General features: G+C 45.8%; 1 protein-coding gene across 7 annotated transcripts; it reads left to right on the top strand.

Annotated features, from left to right (window-relative positions):
* The first annotated feature begins 7,503 nt into the window (after nucleotides 1–7,503).
* On the top strand, nucleotides 7,504–17,674 carry Cdca4 (cell division cycle associated 4). 7 transcript variants are annotated; one of them, XM_050131972.1, is made up of 3 exons: nucleotides 7,538–8,083; nucleotides 12,769–12,881; nucleotides 15,711–17,674. In XM_050131972.1, the coding sequence occupies exon 3, from the start codon at nucleotides 15,717–15,719 to the stop codon at nucleotides 16,431–16,433; it is 717 nt and encodes a 238-aa protein (XP_049987929.1). In that variant the 5' UTR covers nucleotides 7,538–8,083; nucleotides 12,769–12,881; nucleotides 15,711–15,716; the 3' UTR covers nucleotides 16,434–17,674. The 7 variants fall into 7 exon arrangements, with proteins under 7 accessions (XP_049987924.1, XP_049987929.1, XP_049987925.1 ...); XM_050131968.1 differs by lacking the exon at nucleotides 12,769–12,881 and adding an exon at nucleotides 10,599–10,678; XM_050131970.1 differs by lacking the exon at nucleotides 12,769–12,881 and adding an exon at nucleotides 10,599–10,678 and having other exon boundaries at nucleotides 7,568–7,635.
* Nucleotides 17,675–19,427: the final 1,753 nt, after the last annotated feature.

The raw sequence follows: 19,427 nt of genomic DNA, 5'->3' as shown, positions 1-19,427 counted from the left end.
TAAAGGGATGTAGAAGGAGACTTGCATAAGTCTTGCAAAATATCTTCCACAGCATAAGCAAAATAATTATTGAGCTCTTTGATGTTATCAGTCTTTTTTTTTTTTTTTTTTTAGTTTCTCAGATCTTACCGGTCTTAAGGTAATTACAATGAATTGGAATAGGTGTAATGATCATTATTGGCCAGAAGGTGTCGCAGTTTCATCTACATGGCCGAGAGACGCTAGCATCGTTCAACAGCACGTGTTGCTTACTTAGGTACTGAAAAATATGCTTTGTTTAACAAATTAAGAGCAGTTATTAAGGCGATCAAATAATTCCAAGAGTTGGGACCCAGGATAAAGAGAAAGCCCAAAGTTTTCCATCAGTGTGAGTTGCAGACTGTGTGCACCACGGGGATAGTAAGTTGGATGGGCTGGCGTGTAATACACAGAGAGCCACTTGTGGGTTTGAGCTGGGGAGTGCTGAGCAGCTGCCTGCTGCATCTGAGAGCCCGCTAGAGCCGCAGGCAAGAGAGTTCAGTGCCCAATGGGCCATGCGACTGGCTGACCGATTCCAAAAAGTGTGGACTGGTCCCCACGTTCAGGTGCCAGATGATGACAGAAGATACAAAATAATCCCACACTAGTTCAGAATTACGTATAATAAAGAGTTATTTATCTAGGGGAGACTCACAGATCACTGTCCTAGATCAGTCCTCTGCACAAACAGGGAGCAGGAACTGAATCTAGCACTTGGAAGTGAGAACTGGAAGCAAGAGAGCGGGTGCAAGCTTTACAGCTGCATTTATAGTATAAGAGACCATGCAAAAGTGGGCTGGTATCTTAAAGGCCACTGTCCAAAGGAGCTCCCACAGCAAACCTGGAGGCAGGAGCTGATGCACAGGCTGTGGAGGGATGCTGCTTACTGGCTTGCTCAGTTTGCTTTCTTATAGAAGCCAGGACCACCAGCCCAAGGATGACACCACCCACCCTGGGCTGCCCCTCCCCCCTTACTGATCACTAATTAAGAAGATGTCTTACAGCTGAATCTCATGGAGGCTCCTTCCTCTCTGATGACTCCTGCTTGTGTCAAGTTGGCACACAAAACCAGCCAGTACAACTAGCACAGCATTTGTAGAGCTCTGCCTAGCTGTGGATGCAGTGTGACCAGTTCCCTCAGGCTCCAGTGCAGAGACAGGACCGGCAAATGAGATAAGGTTATCCTTTTTCTCTTGTCTTGTCTTTTTTTTTTAATTTTATAGTAATAACAGTAAACAAAACCAAGACAGTTGCCATACAGAATAATGGTTTTCATTATGACTTTTAAAAATATTTGCTTCTTTATTTGGCAGCACAGTTAGGGCATGTCATCACATGCCTGCGGAGGTCAGAGGGCAACTCATGAGAATTAGTTCTATCCTGTCAGCATATGGGTTTCATGACTCACATTCAGAACATCAAGTGCAGGGAACCAGGGAGTTGCCCTGGCCTCGCTGCTTTGAGAGGCACACAGGCCCTTTCCTTCCTAATTATACAAAAAGGGGGAAATGGAGTGGGAAATCTGTTGCAGTTCTGCTAGCCAGTGGGGAGGAGCAGTTTGGTCCAGTAGGTGGGAAGTATGTGGCCCGAAGACAAGGTGGAGCAGAGGGATGGGAGAGAGAACCTCGGCAGTGGTGGAGCAGCTGGTGACCCTTTTTTTTTTTTTTTTTTTTTTTGGTTTTTCGAGACAGGGTTTCTCTGTGGCTTTGGAGCCTGTCCTGGCACTAGCTCTGTAGACCAGGCTGGTCTCAAACTCACAGAGATCCGCCTGCCTCTGCCTCCCGAGTGCTGGGATTAAAGGCGTGCGCCACCACCACCCGGCTGGTGACCCATTTTGGATTCCCCATTCTCTTTTGTGATTACTGTGTACGGATTTTGCTTGATAATAAATGAAGTGACGCAATCCTTTGACTCCCTTCATTACACTTCCAGGTTAGAGTTCATGGTTCCTGGGGTGCTGTGTGCTTTTCAGTTCCTGAGAAATGAAGGCACTCCCCCAGGCAGTGAGGCGTTCATGCCAAACTGTGCTCCTCTGTATGTTCCTTTTTACCCCATGGCTGGCTGTGTGGCTGGGTGGATGCCTGGCACCCTCCTTCCTTCTCCTCTTCTCACTCTTCCCTTTCTTGTTTTTCTCTTATTTATTCTCTGCCCACCAGCCCTGCCTATTTCTCTCTCCTGCCTCGCTATTGGCTGTTCAGCTCACTAGACCAATCAGGTGTTTTAGGCAAAATAACACAGCTTTAGAGTTAAACAAATGCAACATAAAAGAATGCAACACATCTTTGCATCATTAAACAAATATTTCACAGCATTAACAAATGTAACACATCTTCAACTAATGTTTCACAACAGCAATGTTTAAATCTAGATCCTGCATGATAGAAAACATGATGTTTCTCAAGTCTGGCTTCCTCGGAAACTGACACAATTTCATTCTTTTCCCACACCTGAGCCTGACTACATTTTCAATCTGTAATAGATTACGTTTTTTCTTTCCCTTTCAGCTTGATGGGCAGAAGGCAGCGTCTGTCTTGGTCAGTTTGCCTTGCCCATTCTGACAAGGGAAGCATCTCTGGGCTGCTTTGTGTGTTTTGTTTCATTTGCCACCCCCATCTGTTTGTGGATACTGTTTCCAAGTGCAGGACAGCTGTATTAGGAACGGGATCTGTCATTGACTTGATATTTTACACGTTCAGGTGTAAATTTTCATGTAGTTCTCTTTGCCGAGCTTTTTGTCCTTCACCGACCGTATTGCAACCGTCAACTTTGCTGTTTTCAACTGGGTTCTTACCTTGTCCTCTCCAAGAATGAAGTGGGAAGACAGAAAAGAGTGAACAAATGAGGTTTGTGTGTAACAACAGAAACTGGAGAGGTACCAAGGAGGAGCAACCCAAGCAGGGCAAATTAGAAGATCCAACCTTGTTGGTGATGGTGGGGTATCAACTGAGAGATTACCAGTGAAAGTTACAGCCACAGGATGTTGACTGTACGTCCTGGACCAAGTTCATGGAGAGAGCAGGTCTCAAAAATAGTGGATCTTCAAGGGCAGGAACCAGTGGGTTGGTTTCTGGCCTGCCTCTGACTCCCGAGTGCTGGGATTAAAGGCATTCACCACCACTGCCTGGCCTGTCTCGGTTCTTAGAAGCCAGAACAGTCTTTACCCTCATTTTTCTCTGAGAAGTGTTCCAATCTACCAAGAATCAGCCAGTATGCTGGGTTATATAGACCCAGTGGGTCTGGACTGGCTGAGTGTATGTGTGTAAACGATATGAAGAATGAAGACTAATTAAGAAACAGTTGTCCTTTAATCCACTCGGGAGGCAGAGGCAGGTGGATCTTTGAGGCCAGCCTGTCTTTATGAGTTCGAGGCCAGCCAGATCTACATGAGCTAGTTCCAGGACAGGCTCCAAAGCTACAGAGACCCTATCTCGAAAAACAAAACAAAACAAAAAAGAGAGAAGGAAACAGTTGTCAAACTTTCAGGAAAGGAGAGTGTCAAGCCCACCAGAAGGGTTGGGTATTTGTCTTCTTGGCTCCGCAGTGACAGGGAAGAAGACAGGCTGTCAGAAGCGCATTTCAACAACAGCTCATACCTGGAGTTGGACTCAGTTTCCAGTTACTGCAGCACCATTTAGATTTCCTTTGTACTGGGGGCTGCTGGGGGCTCCCAGCTCTGAAAACCCCGGGATCTTCATGCTAGTTCCATCCAAAAAGGTGGAGAGTGGGGATGTTTTGTGTTTGCCTCCTGGCTTTTTGTCCCTGAGGCTTGAGCTCCTGTACTTGCTGCCAGTCAGGTGGTGGTGGCACACACCACCTAGCACTTGGGAGGCAGAGGCAGGCAGATCTTTGAGTTTAAGGTCAGCCTGTTCTATGAAACAAGTTCCAGGACAGCCAGGACTACACAGAGAAACCCTGACTCAACCCGAACTCCCCAGAAAAAAAAAACCAATCCCCCCAAAAAACCCAAAACCTGGTCTTGCCTGAGAAAATTTCATAAGATTATGAATCCCATTTAAAACATGTCTTGATCTTTTTGTGACCTATAGTAAGAATCCCTTTGACTTTGTTTGACCAAATTTTGTTTTTAAAATTATCAGCTCTTATTGGTATTAACCAAGTATGGAAAGTGCGGCATGCACACATCAGCTAAAGATGATTTGTTTTATGTCTGAGCAGGTAAAAGGCACCTGCTAACTTTATAAGTTTGTTTGGACTGCATAACCAAACCATTATGATCAAGTCTCATCCTGTCTCAGAGCTGTTCCCATGTAGAGGGATCAGTATACAAGTACACACGTCCTCTGTTCCCGTGTAGAGGGATCAGTACACATGTCCTCTGTTCCCGTGTAGAGGGATCAGTACACATGACCTCTGTTCCCATGTAGAGGGATCAGTACACATGACCTCTGTTCCCATGTAGAGGGATCAGTACACATGACCTCTGTTCCTGCACTCTTTCCTGACTTCTCCCTCACATCTGCAGCCAAGATCTTCAGGTCTCTGCTGTCAAATCTGAGCTTTATTAATTTTGAAGAAATCCATAGTTTTTTGTTTCATGTGGAAACAAAAGCACAACCTCTCCCCAACGTAATATATTTTTATTTCCATTTTAAAGTTAAGGCATCCCTAAAATATACAGGCTGGTTTAATTCAGCGATCCCTTCCACAATCCAATGTTTCTCAGCAGCTGTTTTCTGTTCACTAGCATTCAAAAATACTCACCATTTTTGTTGAGAATAAAGGCAAACATCAGAGAGAAGAGCAGCAGAGGGAGGGATAAGACCCAGATGACATAACAGATTGTATGTTCCTGACTAACCAGACACGAGGAGAGCGAGCAAGGGGCTTATATGAGGGCTACGAAAACTGTCTCTGTATTCAATCAGAAAGCCAGTCTAGACTAACAGCAGGCTCTGCAAGGCTGTAAAATAAACTGCCACCTGTGCTCCTCCACATCTGCGGTGCTCCTCCGCATCTGCGGTGCTCTTGCATGAAGTGAGGGTCTTTGTTTCTCACACACCTCATACTCTTTATAATCTCACTTTAAAGGAAAAACCTTGGGGTCTGGAGAGTTGGCTCAGTGGTTAAGAGCACTTAACTGCTCTTGCAGAGGATGTGGGTTTAGTTCCCATGACCCACCCACATTTATTAGTTCACAACCATGTATAACTTCAAATGATCCGACACTCTCAACTTCCAAGGGCACCAAGCACAAACATGGTGTACTTACAGACATGCAAGCAAAACTCATACACAAAATAAAATAATCTTTTTTTTTTTTTTGGTTTTTCGAGACAGGGTTTCTCTGTGGTTTTGGAGCCTGTCCTGGAACTAGCTCTTGTAGACCAGGCTGGTCTCGAACTCACAGAGATCCGCCTGCCTCTGCCTCCCAAGTGCTGGGATTAAAGGCATGCGCCACCACAGCCCGGCAAAATAAAATAATCTTAAAATTAAAAAAATTCTTAGGTGGTGGTGGTGCACACCTTTAATCCCAGCACTCAGAAAGCAAAGACAGGCAGATCTCTGTGAGTTCGAGACCAGCCTGGTCTACAAAGCTAGTTCCAGGAACGTCAGGGCTGTTATACAGAGAAACCCTATCTTTAGAAACAAAACAAAACAAACAAACAAACAAAAAAACCCCAACTTCTTTATATTGGATGTGGTGGTGTTACAGCCCTTGGGAAACAGAGGCAGGTGCATCTCTGTTATTTCGAAGCCAGCCCAGTCTACATAGCAAGTACCAGGTCAGCTAAGGGCTACATAGTGAGACACTGTCTCACAAACAAACAATCCCACCGAACCAACCAACCAAAAACCTTTTGACAAAATAAGTATAGCAAAAACATTCTTTTAAAATTTTTATTTATATAGAAGTTTTACCTGTATGCATGTCTGCACCATTTTCATGCCTGGTTGTGAATCACCATGTGGATGTTAGAAATCAAATCCTGATCCTCTGGAAGAACAGCCACCTCTCCAGCACCCACAAAAATGTTGTAGCCCTGGCTGTCCTGGAACTCTTGACACAGATTCATAGACATCTACTGGCCTCTGCCTCTTGAGTGCTAGGATTAAAATCCTGAACTTCCATTTCAGGCTACCTATGAACCTTTTAGATTATATCCTTTAAACAAAGTAACTTCAAAAGCCACAATTATGTACAGCTGTTAAAATGCTCAAGTAGGCCTCTCTTGAGGCACACACACACACACACACACACACACACACACCCTGGGTGTGCACTCCCTCCCCAATCTAGCTTCACAGATTGCTGAAATCTTCCTGCAGTGTACTGTGTACATTAAGATCCTGGGCCAAGTTCCTCAGGCTGCGATGCTGAGTTTACCTCTCATTGCCAGTAACATCTGCAAACATACTGAGATCCTTCCTTCCTCTGTCGTCCAGTTCTTCGCAGAACGCAAATGTCCCTCTGAGGGCTTGCAGTGGAGAGATCTTGACGCAGCTGTGTCTTCCAGCCTTGCTCTCCTTGGCTGAGGCCCTGCCAAATGCCTCAGTTTCATTCAGGGATCAACTCAACTTTGGCTCGGGGATTAAGAGCACTTGCTGTTCTGACAGAGGACCCGGGTGTGGTTCTCATTATGCACCTGATACACATTCATACCTGCAGGCCAACACTGACGCACATAAAAGAAATAAAAAAAATAGTGATTTAAAAGGAAAAGCATAGTCTAAATTCAGAAGGCATTCCTTTCCAGCTGATTAAGAAAGGGAAAGTACGCCCAAGAATTTGGAGTGGGTGAGTGAGCAGAGGATAGCGCCCACAGAACGTAGGGTAACGTTGAATAGGACATTCATATGTTTTCTCGTTTGGCATTGGTTTTTCACTCATTATTAGCCCGGGTGGGGAAGTTTCCGGTCTTTCCCCGCGAATAAGCTTGTTTCAATGCCTTCCCTTCAGCCAGCCACTAGACAGACATTCGGCACCCACTCAGCACCCCTAATCAACGGCGTTGGGGTTTGGTGTCCTCTTTCAAGATCTCGTATGCTACCAGGACATTATACTTTCACGTTCGAACCAGGACCTGTGCAGGGAGTCCACCACCGAGACTCGTTCAGCCCTTCTATACTTCGCAGCAGGGCAGAGTAGAGCCGCGCACAGCGCCGCCACTGTGTTCAGCCTTAGGAAGGAAGGTTGGGGGAGAAGGCCGAGGCCGAGAGAGAAGAGCCTGCGGCAGCAAGGATACTGGGGACTGGCTGGGATGGACGCGCTCGAGAAATCAGGGGGCCAGGGGCGAACCAGGCGCACGGAACACTGGGAACGGGACCGTGGCCGGCGCGCGGAATCCTGGGAGCCCGAGCGCACGGAAACCTGGGAGCTGCAGTCGCGCCGTCGAGAGACAAGGGACCAAGGGACGGAGGCGGAGCGAGGCGCGGGGAGGCATGGGAACGGGGCGGGGCGGCCCAGCGCGCGATCCTAACGGCTGGAGACGCTGCGCGGGAGTCCACGCCGGTGAGGCTCCGCCTTGCGTGGGTTTGAACGGAGCTCCGCTCGGCACTCCACCAATTGGCGCTCGCGCGGCGGCTCCATGGCGACCCTTTGTGGGCGCTGACTGGTTTCGGCTGCCGACCGTGTGGCGGGCCTGTCTCGCGGCGCAGGTGAGTGGGTGGGCTGCTTGTCCCCCCCCGCGGACCCCTGCGGCCTGGGCTGCGGCGAGCGCGGCACCTCCGGGGCGGCTGGGCCGCCAGGATCCCCCGGCCTCCGCCGGCGCCCGCCGCCCTGTGGCGTCCATGACGCTGCGGCGTGTTGAGTGACACATACCGAGAGCCGGAGCGGCGGGTACGAGCTGGCCCTCCCGCCCTCCGCCCACGCTCCCTAGCTTCCGCTCCTGTGGCCCTTCCTTTCTCCTCCGTCCCTCATTTGGTTCAGCCCGTGTGGGTCTTCCACCCCACCCTGGCCGCCGCTGCTGTGCGTTTCCCTGCAGAACTGCTCGTGGGCTGCAGTTTGGGGGCACCAGACTCTGCCTGGCTCCGAGCTCAGCGTCGACTTGCTGGCTAGGGACGGATTCCTAGAGATCAGGGTGGGCTCCCTGCAGCCTCCTGCCTGGTGAGTGTTGGCCTTGAGTACTTTTCCTTTGTTTTTTTTTTTTTTTTTTTTTGAATTTTAGTTCCCCTGAGGCGGTTATCGAGTGTCTCGTGTTGCACACCATTCCCCTACTACAGTAGACCTCACTTCCTTCTATATGATTATTTATGGCTCAGTAGAGACTGCCTGCAACGGCATCAGTGGAACTCGACTGGAAGCCAGAGATCTTTTCTGTGCTTTCTCTCACCCAAATAGGATCACCAGGGAAGGGGATCCTTCCAGAACCTGGGACAGATGTACTGGTCCAGACAGCACCCATATACTTTCCCTTGTCGGCCTTTGTATCTGACTACCAGATGGCAGGACGAAGCTAGCCATTGATTGAATTGATCCACAGAAAACATTGTCTACACACAAAGTTAAGATTGATGCCTTATCAACCCCCTGCATGCAGCTTCGTCAAAGTCTTATAGGTAAAATTTAAAATGCAGTTAGGAATCTCCTCCTGTTTTAGAGACACCAGTATAAGGAGGAGGCCAGGAAGTTTCCTTGGGTTGTCACTGAAACCTAGCTCCAGGCATAAGAAAGCCCCACAGCCTTCCAAGGATAATGCTCAGAGGGACTTTTTAGCTGTTTATACAAAATCTCAAGCAGAAATTGTGGGACAATAAACTCCACCACGTAGCCACCAACTTCACTGACTGTAGCAATTCCCAACTTGTTCCCTCCTCCCAGTTGCTTTTTTTGGAAGTAGTTTAAAGCAGTTGTGATTTTTATTGTTTTGTGTTTTTGAGACAAGATTTCCTTTAGCCCAGGCTGGCCTCAGACTGACACTGTCACCAGAAATAACCCTGAACTCTTGTTCTTCCTGTCTCTGCTTCTCAAGTGTTGGGATTACCTGTATGCCACCATGCCCAGCTCTGAAATCACTAAATCCTGATTCACCTTAAAAATCCAACATCCAGATGAGTGCTTTATTGTTGGCTATAGTCCAAGCCCTGGTTGTGCTAGGTCTATTCAGGTAAAATCAAAACTCTTGATAACTAAAAAAAAAAAAAAAAAAAAACTCTGATAACTGCCTAAATCATGAGAGCCCAGGAAGCTGCTTGTCATCCTTCATTAGGATTAAGCAACCTCAGGTCCAACACACAGGTGGCCACAGGGAGCTGTACCCAGACCATTCTAGGAGAGGCTCTAGGGCTGGTCAGAAAATTGCTGGTGAGACTGGCCTTCATCTCGAGTTCCCTCTTTCCTCTTAGTAGTTACACTGTCACCATCCTGTTTATAGCTTTGGTTCTAGAGGGACAGGTAAGCAAACACATCTGTGTATTTCATTCCAGGGCTTTGGTTCTGTGAATACCCCACAGTTTTATCTTGTGACTCCTCCCCTTTAATGTGTGTATGCCTGTGTATTCATGAGTTCAAACTTGCATGAATTCCTGTGCACCGTCTGTGAAGGTACCCTGGAACTGGAGTTCTACGCAGTTGTAAGCCACCATGTGGGTTCTGGGTACCCAGCCTTCATCATCTGTAAATCGTCTCTCCAGCCCCACCTTGTTTGAAATCTTAAATCTGAGGATGGTGAACAAGACTGAAGGAAGGACAGTGACGCCCTAGCAAGAGACAGAGTATTGGTTAAAGCTCTGTTGTGCAAGAGTAGTATGTACCCTAAGGAAAAAGGACAGAGGAGAGGGAAAGGTAGTTTGATAGCAAATATGCAAAAATGAATGCAGAAGAAAATTGATGAGTCCTAGTACTAAGTCAGGATTTAATGGTACAGAAACCAAGTGCCAGGCCAAGGAAACATCTGTGGCTGGAAACTACTTGGTGCTGCCTGTAGACTGCCTGGTGTGCTTGTGCATACAAGTAGGCACTCGCCAGAAATGATGACCCACTTGTTAATAACAAACACAACTTGCTGTGGACACAACACAAGTGAAAGCTAGTGCTCACTAAGAAAGGGGCTGGGAAAAGGGAATCTAGAGGGTGGCAGGTTTTCTCTGAGTGATTAGAATTATGGAGCATCTTCGTTTTGTGATTTTTGATTCTCTTCTAGATTATCTAGTGAAGCTGTGGAAATAACATAAGCAATCCAGTGAGAACAGGCGGAGGCCGGGTATACAGGAGAGCTTCTGTAGCTGGGAGTTGCTCCTATCACTGTTTGCAGTCTTGAGGAAAGCTTTGCAGTGGGGTGACTAGGTGTGAGCATCTCCCGAGTGGGAAACAACACCTTCATTCTGTAATCACAAATTTAAGAAGCAAACAGTTTTAATTTTATGATTCTGCAGAAATGGAAATCAGCTTAGCAAAAATAGCTTCCCAGTTGGGTACAAAAAGTGGTTTTTAAAGTCTCTGGTGAAAAATTCTGCATTTTGGTTTTCTGAGATGTGATCTCACTATGTATTCTTGGCAGGCCTAGAACTTCCACATAGACCAGACTTGGATTTAAACTAACAGAGATCCATTTTCCTCCAGTGCTGGGATTTAAAGGCTTTTACCATCATACCCTACAGTTCTGTCCTCTTTTTTCCCATAGGCTGGTTCTCCAGAGAGATAAAATCTTGACATTTGTCTAGCATTACCTGCTTGATGGATTCCCCATCCTATTGGCTCCAGGTACAAAGCCTCATCTAATGGATATTCCAGGGTTCCAGATTCCCTCCTTTTCTTACTGTAGCAGACTGCAACTTTTCAACCTTAGGATGAACTAAGGGGGCCTAGAAAGTGGGGTCAGCTGCTAGCTAGGAAAACAAGTACTATGCCTCCTACTACTCTTCTTCTTGTCTAGTTTACCAGTGGTGGCGCTTGCCTTTATCCCGGCACTCAGGAGGCAGAAGCTGGTAGATCTCTGTAAGTTTGAGGACAGCCAAGGCTACACAGAGAAACCTTGTCTCAAAAAACAACAAAAAATAATAAAATATATAAATAAGATTGTCATTTGTTTCTTAAGTCCTGTGACTGGCTGTAGTAGGTTTTTCCTCTTCGGTTAGTCCTGAGATGGCACCAAAGAATGCTGTACTAGGTTTTTTCTTTTGGACCACCAGTCTGCTCCCAAATCATAACATGGAGACTTCTTAATTAGTTATTAGTTTGAATGTTCAGCCTAGCTTAGGTTTGTTTCTGGCTAGCTCTTTTAACTTAAATTAACCTGTTTTTCTGTATCTGCCTTTAGCCTTGGGGCTTTGTACTACTCCTTGTGTCTGCTGCCTGGCTTCTTGCCCCAGGCATGTCCCTTATTCCCTTCTCTCTTCTTTTCCCAGCCTAGATCTCAGCCTACCAGCCCTGCCTATCCTTTTTCTGCCTTCCTATTGGCTGTTCAGCTTTTTTAGACCAGTCAGGTGCCTTAGGCAGGCAAGGTAAACAAATGCAGAATAAACAAAGCTAACACACCTTTACACAGTTAAAGTGGGATTCTGCAACTTAAACAAACATCTTTGCCTAGTTAAATAATATTCCACAGATGCTGCTAGCTTTTTATATCCTGGCTAGAGGGCTTTTGTTGGGCAGTTGCCAATTAGAGTCCTGAGGAGCTTGCTGGTTTCTAGACTGGTCTTGTAGGTGAGCCTTCTGGGCTGGTCATTGCAGATTATGGGTCAGAATTGTTCCCTCTGTGCTCCTGCCAGAAATATTTGTACTTTGTCTCTTGTAAGAGCACGTGCTCATGGGTCTTCTGGGCCTTCTTTTTTGGCAATATGTTCTTAGCACTACCCACTGCTGACCAGTCTGGCTGTGGCTCAGCACTCAGTCAACTTTCCATCCCTAGAGGGGCACTAGAGCCTTGTCTGGATTTCAGAATTAGTGTTCTTCATTGGGTGTGCCCACTCAGGGATTTGTGACTTGAGATACCAAAGGGCTTCACGCCCAGCTTTATTTATTTACAGATATCTTCCTGCCTCCTGCATACAAGGTTCATAAACATGTGTTGCTGACTTTAATGCACTTTGAGTTGTCTCCATATGTGAAGTGTGAGTCTCTGAAGCCTGCTTATCTTTTTTTTGTTTGTTTGTTTTTGTTTTTGTTTTGTGACCCTCAGTTTAATCAAGGTTGCTTGCGTGAACATGGGCAGGAATTATTTACTGGAGCATGGGCAACTTAATCTTCTTTGGTGGTTCCCTCCCCCAGCAACCTTTCGTGAGCTCCTTCCCCCCATTTGTGAAGAAATGTTAATGGGGTCCCATCTTGTGCACATAATCACAGTTACTCCTGTGATTTCATGTGTGGAGCAGCCATGTCGTGTCCAGACATTGTTATTTCACAAAACTTGTCATGCTCTACCTCTTAAGATTCTTTCTGCCCCACTTCCAGGATTATTTCCTGAGCCTTGGAGCCAGGGAGTATTGATATAGATGTCTGGTATAGGGCTAAGAGCTCACTAGTTTTTTATTCTTGGTATTTTGACTATTTGTGAGTCTCTGCATTAAATACGGTCTGTTGCAAATGGTGGGAGCTGCTCTTACCAAGGGTTTAAATATATTTAAAAGACAGTTTGTACATCATGTCCATTTAGGAAGATAACAGGAGTAGGCTCCCCTCCAGGGGAATTGACCTAGCCATGTGCTTTTGACCAGCTTTATAGTACCGGGTATGAATTCTGTCCTGTGGAGCAGACTTCAGATCTAAACAGAAAGCAGTTGGTTATTTCTTATGATAGTCATGCCACTATTTCTCCAGTGAGCATCTTTTATCTTACAGATTGGTATTTTTAGTTTGCAGGGTTCATGGCTGAGAAGACCACTGATGACTTCTCTCTTCAGCCTGTTCTCCACCTCTTGGTACTAAGAAAACTATCAGGAACCCATTTGTTCTTCTCTGTTCTTTTGTGAGTTCTACCCACTGCAGCCTCTGGTTAGATTTTAATAGTCTGAATGGGCAGCTAAGTATTCTATTAACAAAATAGGGTTAATTCGTGACATGTGAGCTAGTTTGGTTTGAGGTCTGTTAAATCTTGAAGAGTTGAAATTTTAGAGATAACCCTGAAACAAAGAGGAACTTGCTGAAGAGAAACTTTTGGGACTTCCCACTCCCTAATTCAGGGTTTCTTGTTATAGTTTGACATAGTATATTAATTCTCAATAAACTTAGCTGGTTTACCCCACTGGCTTTAAACATGTAATTGTTGTTGTTGTTGTTTTTTTAAGCTGGAAAGAATCTAGTTTAGACTTAGTGACCCACACTTTTAATCCCTCTGCTCAGAAAGCTGAAGCAGAAGGATCTCAAGTTAAGAGAACAGCCTTTTAAACACACACATACTACCACCAAAAGAGAAATCTCTATAATGCAAGGCTATCTTAGTTACCTTTCTGTGGCTGTGATAGAATGGCCTGACAAAAAGCAGCTCGGGGAGACAGGGTTGGTCTGGACTTGCAGTTACAGCAGGGATGAATGTATCTGTCCATCATGACAGGAAAGGCACAGCATGGAAGGGTGAGGCCAACCTGGTAGTCAGGAAGCAGAGTGATCACATGTCAGTCATCTTCACACAGGAAGCAGAGAATAGAAAGGGTTCTGTAACCTTTTAGACGGTACCATCAGCTGAGACCAAATGTTCAAACCCAACCTAAGTTTATTTAGTTTTAAGAGATTTTATGTATGTGGGTATTTTTGCCTGTATTGTATGTCTGCACCATACGCATACAGTGCCTGCTGGGTCCAAAAGAGGGTGTCTGTTGGATACCATGGAAACCAACTTACAGATGTTTGTGAGCTGCCATGGATCTTTATCTCCAGCTCCAGATTCAACGGGTTTAAAAGAATTTGCCTGGCCCGGTGTCATACAACTTATAATCCTAGCACCTGGGAAGCAGAGGCTGGCCTGGTTTACCCAGTGAATTCCAGGCTAGCCAGGACTACCTAGTGAGACCCTGATTCAAAAAGAAAACATAACCTTGAATATTCTTAACAGAAGCAATGTGGGTTTGTGTGTGTGTGTGTGTGTGTGTGTGTGTGTGTGTGTGTGTGTGTGTGTGCATGCGCGCATATATGGGGGCCAAAGGCTGATATGTGGTATTTTACCCGTTTGCTCTCCACTTTAATTATTAAGGCAGGGTCTCAGTTGAGTTCAGAGCTAGCCTGCTCCAGGGATCCTCTATTTTTACCTCCCGAGCTCTGGGATTAGAGTTGGGCCATCATACCTCACTACATAGGTTGTAAGGATCTTTACTTTGTGTGGCAAGCATTTAACCTGTTGAGCCATTGTCCTGCCTGGCTTCATGAAGTTTTTTTTTTTCTTTTTTAGACACACACACACACACACATATATATTTTCTCTGTGTATTGCATGCATTTATGTATGTGAATGCCTGGTGCTCTTGGGGGTCAGAATAGGGCATTGGATTTCCTGGAACTTGAGTTATAGATGGTTTTGAGCCACCATGAAGTACTGGGAACTGAGCCTGGATTCTCTGAAAGAGCAGCCAGTGTTCTTAACTACTGGGCCAATCTCTGGCCTCTCTTGTTATTTATACTTAGGTAGTAAGCTCCTTTCTATCACTACAACATAGATGATAAAACTTGAGGGGTAGCATGGACAGTAGTAATAGCTGCTTGCTTTCCTGGGCATAGGAAAAATAAGCTCTTGGCACCAGGTCTCTTAATTTTATATCTTGAGTTTTTTAATGTTTTTTTCATATGAAGTTGCATCCTCTTTACTCCTCTCTCACTTAAGTGTGTGTGGGATGTGTTGGGAACTGGGCACTGTGTGGCCAGCACACTTGTCCAGGCATGTTCTCTTATTGGAGATCTCCTGCACCGCCTCCTGTGGCAGCCTGGTGCTTTGTCCTATGATTGCATGAGTGTAAGGAGAATGGAATTGATTGGGTGTGGCCTCTGGAGCGGCTTTTCTCTGGCCACAGTTCCAATGGGAGCCCTGGTCCTTTGAACTGAATTGTTTCCAGTTTGGGACAACTGAGTAGAGAACTACGAATATTCTTTACAAGTTTGTACGTGAGCTCTAGCTTTCATTTCATTGGAACAAATACTCAAGAGGCCACATAAATTATGTAAAGGTCTATGACTCTGAAAGGAAGAAGGTAGCCTTTTTTTGTATCTAAAAAAAGTCCTAAAATTTATGTATTTAAGAGATTTCTGGGGGAAGAAGTGGAAATTTTGAATGGTCTTATTTATAAAGCAATAAAAAATGAAAAAAAAAGTTCTGTTAAGGACAACTTGGCATTTAATTTCAAATGTACTATTTAAAATAATATTTTTTTTTTTCTTCTGGTTTTTTGAGACAGGGTTTCTCTTTGGAGTCTGTCCTGGAACTAGCTCAGGTAGACCAGGCTGTCCTCGTACTCACAGAGATCCACCTGCCTCTGCCTCCTGAGTGCTGGGATTAAAGGCATGTGCCATCACTGCCCAGCTTAAAATAATGTTTTTTATTTTAAAATAAAATTAAACCTGAAGAGATGACTCAACAGCTAAAACATCTTGTCACACAAACATACGGACCAAAGTTCTGTTTGTGTTCATTTATCTGTTGATGAAAATTATGCTACAACATAGAGCTCTGGTGGCTGTGACAGTGGCTGTGCCTCAAGCAGCCTCCCAGATGGTGTCTCTGGCACTGTTGTCACTTCCGTTGAAACTGTCCTGGGTACTGTCAGCCAGGAGGCTGAAGTATGTTAATTGGTGTCTTCCTTGGTTCCCACAGGACACAATGTTTGCCAGAGGGCTGAAGAGGAAATACGGTGACCAGGAGGAAGGAGTAGAGGGTTTTGGCACTGTCCCTTCCTATTGCCTGCAGCGGCAGTCACTCCTGGACATGTCCCTGGTCAAGCTCCAGCTCTGCCACATGTTAGTGGAGCCCAACCTCTGCCGCTCAGTCCTCATCGCCAACACGGTCCGGCAGATCCAAGAGGAAATGAGTCGGGATGGTGTGTGGCATGGGATGGCACCCCAGAATGTCGAACAACGGGCACCAATTGACCGCCTGGTCTCCACAGAGATCCTGTGTCGTACAGCCAGGGGAACTGACGGGGAGCACCCCACTCCTGAACTGGAAGATGATCCCCTGCAAAGCTCAGCTTCTGAGCTTCCCATAGTCAGCTCAGCACAGGGACAGAGAAACCCTCAGAGCAGCCTCTGGGAGATGGACAACCCACAAGAAAACCGGGGAAGCTTTCAGAAGTCACTGGACCAGATATTTGAGACCCTGGAGAACAAAAGCCCCAGCTCAGTGGAGGAACTCTTCTCAGACGTGGACAGCTCCTACTATGACCTAGACACGGTGCTAACAGGAATGATGAGTGGGACCAAACCCAGTCTCTGCAATGGCCTTGAGAGCTTTGCTGCAGCTCCCCCACCTCCCAGCTCCACTTGCAAGTCAGATCTGGCTGAGCTGGACCATGTAGTAGAGATTCTGGTGGAGACCTGAGAGAAGGCCCCTGGTGGGCCAAGGACAAGGCCACATACCCCATGGAGCTCTTCTGTGCTGTGATCCAGAGACAGACAAGCACTTGTCCCAAAGGGGGCCCTGCCTTTCTGACTATGAAAATACCCTGGGACAGATTTTCTCTGCGAGGCTGCATGCAACCCTGAAGACAGAGCAAGCCATTGCCAGGAACTGAGCTCTTTGAAGACTTTTGGGCCCTGGGATCACTGTGGAGGATGGTGTGCCACAGTTGTGTCTAATGTGTTTTAAATTAGGTAGACAAACTTTCTAAAATTTAAGTTTTATATGTTTTGGGCAGTATTTTGTCTTAAGATATATTTTTTAAACTTTTTATACTTTAGATTTTTTTCAGCTATTTTCTTAAAAGTATATTTTTTCTACAAACATCCTCTGCTGCTACATTAGAAACATAACCTAAATAATTACAATTGGTGTGTGTCATTTTTAAGGTTTAAATAGAAAATATTTTTTGGTAAAGAGTCTCTACACTCCCAAGGCAACAGTGTAAATGTAGCCGGCCAGGTGTTTACATGAGAGGCCCAATCATGGTCTGCATTCTAGCAGAGTGTCTGAAATGAGAACCATGCACAGCTCCACTGCTGCCTCACTGGGTCTACTCTGCAGGTGGTGTCTTCCTGTCAACGGCAGGGTGCTTTTATTTATGCCTATTTATATGTAAATGCCACTGAAGGCTAAGATAAGATGTCTAGAAATTACATGTCAGTTCTGTCTCAGGCAGTGCCTTATGTAGGTCTTGTCCTTGGCCATTACTGCCTGGCTTCCAGGCACTAATGTGTGACAGAGGGCATGACCTCCTCACACCTCATGTTCCATGTCAAGTGTGTACATGGAGGCTGCTGGGTACCAGGCATGCGTGTGCTTGGGAAGGGTGTGTCCTCACCCATGTCCTCAGTTAGGGAACACCCATGCATGCTTGCTTGCTTTTAAAATGGTGCTCAAACATTTTAAGGTTCAAAACAATCTGACTCCATCTAATTTTAGGGCCCCTTAATCCTGGGGTGGCCCCTAAGCTGTCTGCTTGGATCTCAAGGTTCTACTACCTGATCACATGTCAGACTCTTCCTCCATGCATGTTTTTTCTGTCTTTTATGTGCTTTTCTGGTCTTCCCCACCTGAGCCTAAGAGGTTTTATTTTTTTTCCCGTGTTTGTATGACTATTCTTTAATATCATCAATGTAAACCTAACTTTATTAAAAATATCCAGCAAATGGAATGTGTTATGAAATTTTTTCTATCCTAATCCTTCAACTGAGTTTGCTTTCAGTGGTCTCAGCATTTTATATGCTTTCTATAATAGGCAAATAACTTCTTTTTGTGCTAAATAGGCAATAAGTTTGTTTTCTTAACCAAGGGAAAACTCTCCCTTACCTTTCAGCTCCTGCTACCTTCCCTGGGCCTAAGGGCTGTAGGTAATCTGTAGGAACAGCTGAGCCCCAGTCTGTGACAGTGATCTTACATGTGTCTCCTTATAAAAGCTAGTTTAAAGGGTGTGCTAAGGCAGGATTTCTCTTTTACATTTTATTTATATCACAGTGCCCATGTGGAGGTCAGAAGACAACTTTCTCAGAATCAGCTTTCCCTGTGGGCCCAGGGATGGAACGCAGGTCCACAGACAGCTGAGGTGCCCTGTCAGTCCCTAAAACAGGAATTGCTGTTTAAAGATTTCTGTTGCTCCTAGTAGTTACAGTGTCTACTTCACAGCCTTAAAAAGCTAGATCTTTGGCTGGGCGGAGGTAGCCCACGCCTTTAATCCCTGCACTCGCAAGGCAGAGACTGCAGATCTCTGAATTCACTGGTCTACAGTGCAAGTTCCAGGACAGGCTTCAAAACTACAAAAAAACCATGTCTTGAAAAACCAAAAAAAGAGAAGAGAAAAGATCTTTGGAAACTGAAGTGTGTGTCAGCCCTGATGCTCGTCTTTAGAGAGCTGCTGGGAGCCCTGAGACTGAGTGACCAGCCTGACCAAGGCTCTTCACCCTGCTGCCTTCTCTTTCTGCCTGGATGGAGTTGCTGGAATTTCGTAGGTTCTTTTGGGTTTGATCATGCACCTGTGACATTTTCAGATTAGATATGAATTTGATGACTGCTAGGAAGCACATTTTCCATGTGTTTATAAATATGTAACTAGGGATGCAGCGATAAAATCTCAGTACTTGAGGATTGCCATGTAGGTAGTATCAGGCCAGGCCTGTGGTGCGGATCACTGGTCATTATGCCCCTGGAGTAACCATTTACCAAATGGCAGGCCAAGAATATAGGTGCTCCTCGCAGCCTTCGCCCATAGCTGCTTTCTGTGCAGAGAGTGGACAGAAGGCACTTGAGTCAGAGCTGTCCCAAGTGTTTCATGCTTAGGACTACATGTCCCTCATCCTTATTTGTGAAGTATCTCAAATATGTACAAGATAGGACCCAACAACATTCCGTCAGGCATAGGGTGGGGCCCATGAGGCCCTATCCCTCTCTGAGGATCTATTCAGTTAAAGGTCGGGGGAGGGAGTGTCATTTTCTTGATACGGTGGTCCCCATTTTCCAAAAAATAAACCTTCTCACAGCTGTGCGCTTAATTAAGTCAAACACACACAAAAAAAGACATGGAGGTAAGGAGATTTGGAAACAAGGGTTCAGAGCGAGAAGGGATGAAATGACCGTGTAAATCCCAAATATATGAGCCGCATCCTCTGTCCTTCAGTTCCCACCTGCATCCCTCTAGACGATTAATGTCACTGTGTTGCTTTAGAGGTCAGAAGTTTGTGAAGGAGGCGTCTATGCACCTGTGGTGAGGTGAGCTAAAGATTGAGAACATTTGCCTGAGACACTGCCTTCCTACGTGCTCCATGTATGTTGCCTCACTGCTGACCTCACTAGCAAAGTGCAGGACACAAACCAAGTGGGGCCTCTGCCACTGCTCAGCTGAAGCCAGCCCCCAGGAGGCTCAGGCTTTGCCAGGGTCCCACC

Source organism: Alexandromys fortis, unplaced genomic scaffold (assembly GCF_014885135.2).
Source record: "Alexandromys fortis isolate MF-2015 unplaced genomic scaffold, M_Fortis_MF-2015_v1.1 scaffold_399, whole genome shotgun sequence".
NCBI classification, from domain to species: Eukaryota; Metazoa; Chordata; class Mammalia; order Rodentia; family Cricetidae; genus Alexandromys; species Alexandromys fortis.
This window is presented reverse-complemented; position numbering and strand designations above follow the sequence as displayed.

Coding starts and splice junctions, on each gene's coding strand:
- Cdca4 (XM_050131968.1), top strand. CDS start 10,652: ATGGATTCCCCATCCTATTGGCTCCAG. Junction 10,679..15,710: donor CCCCATCCTATTGGCTCCAG/GTACAAAGCCTC, acceptor TGGTTCCCACAG/GACACAATGTTTGCCAGAGG.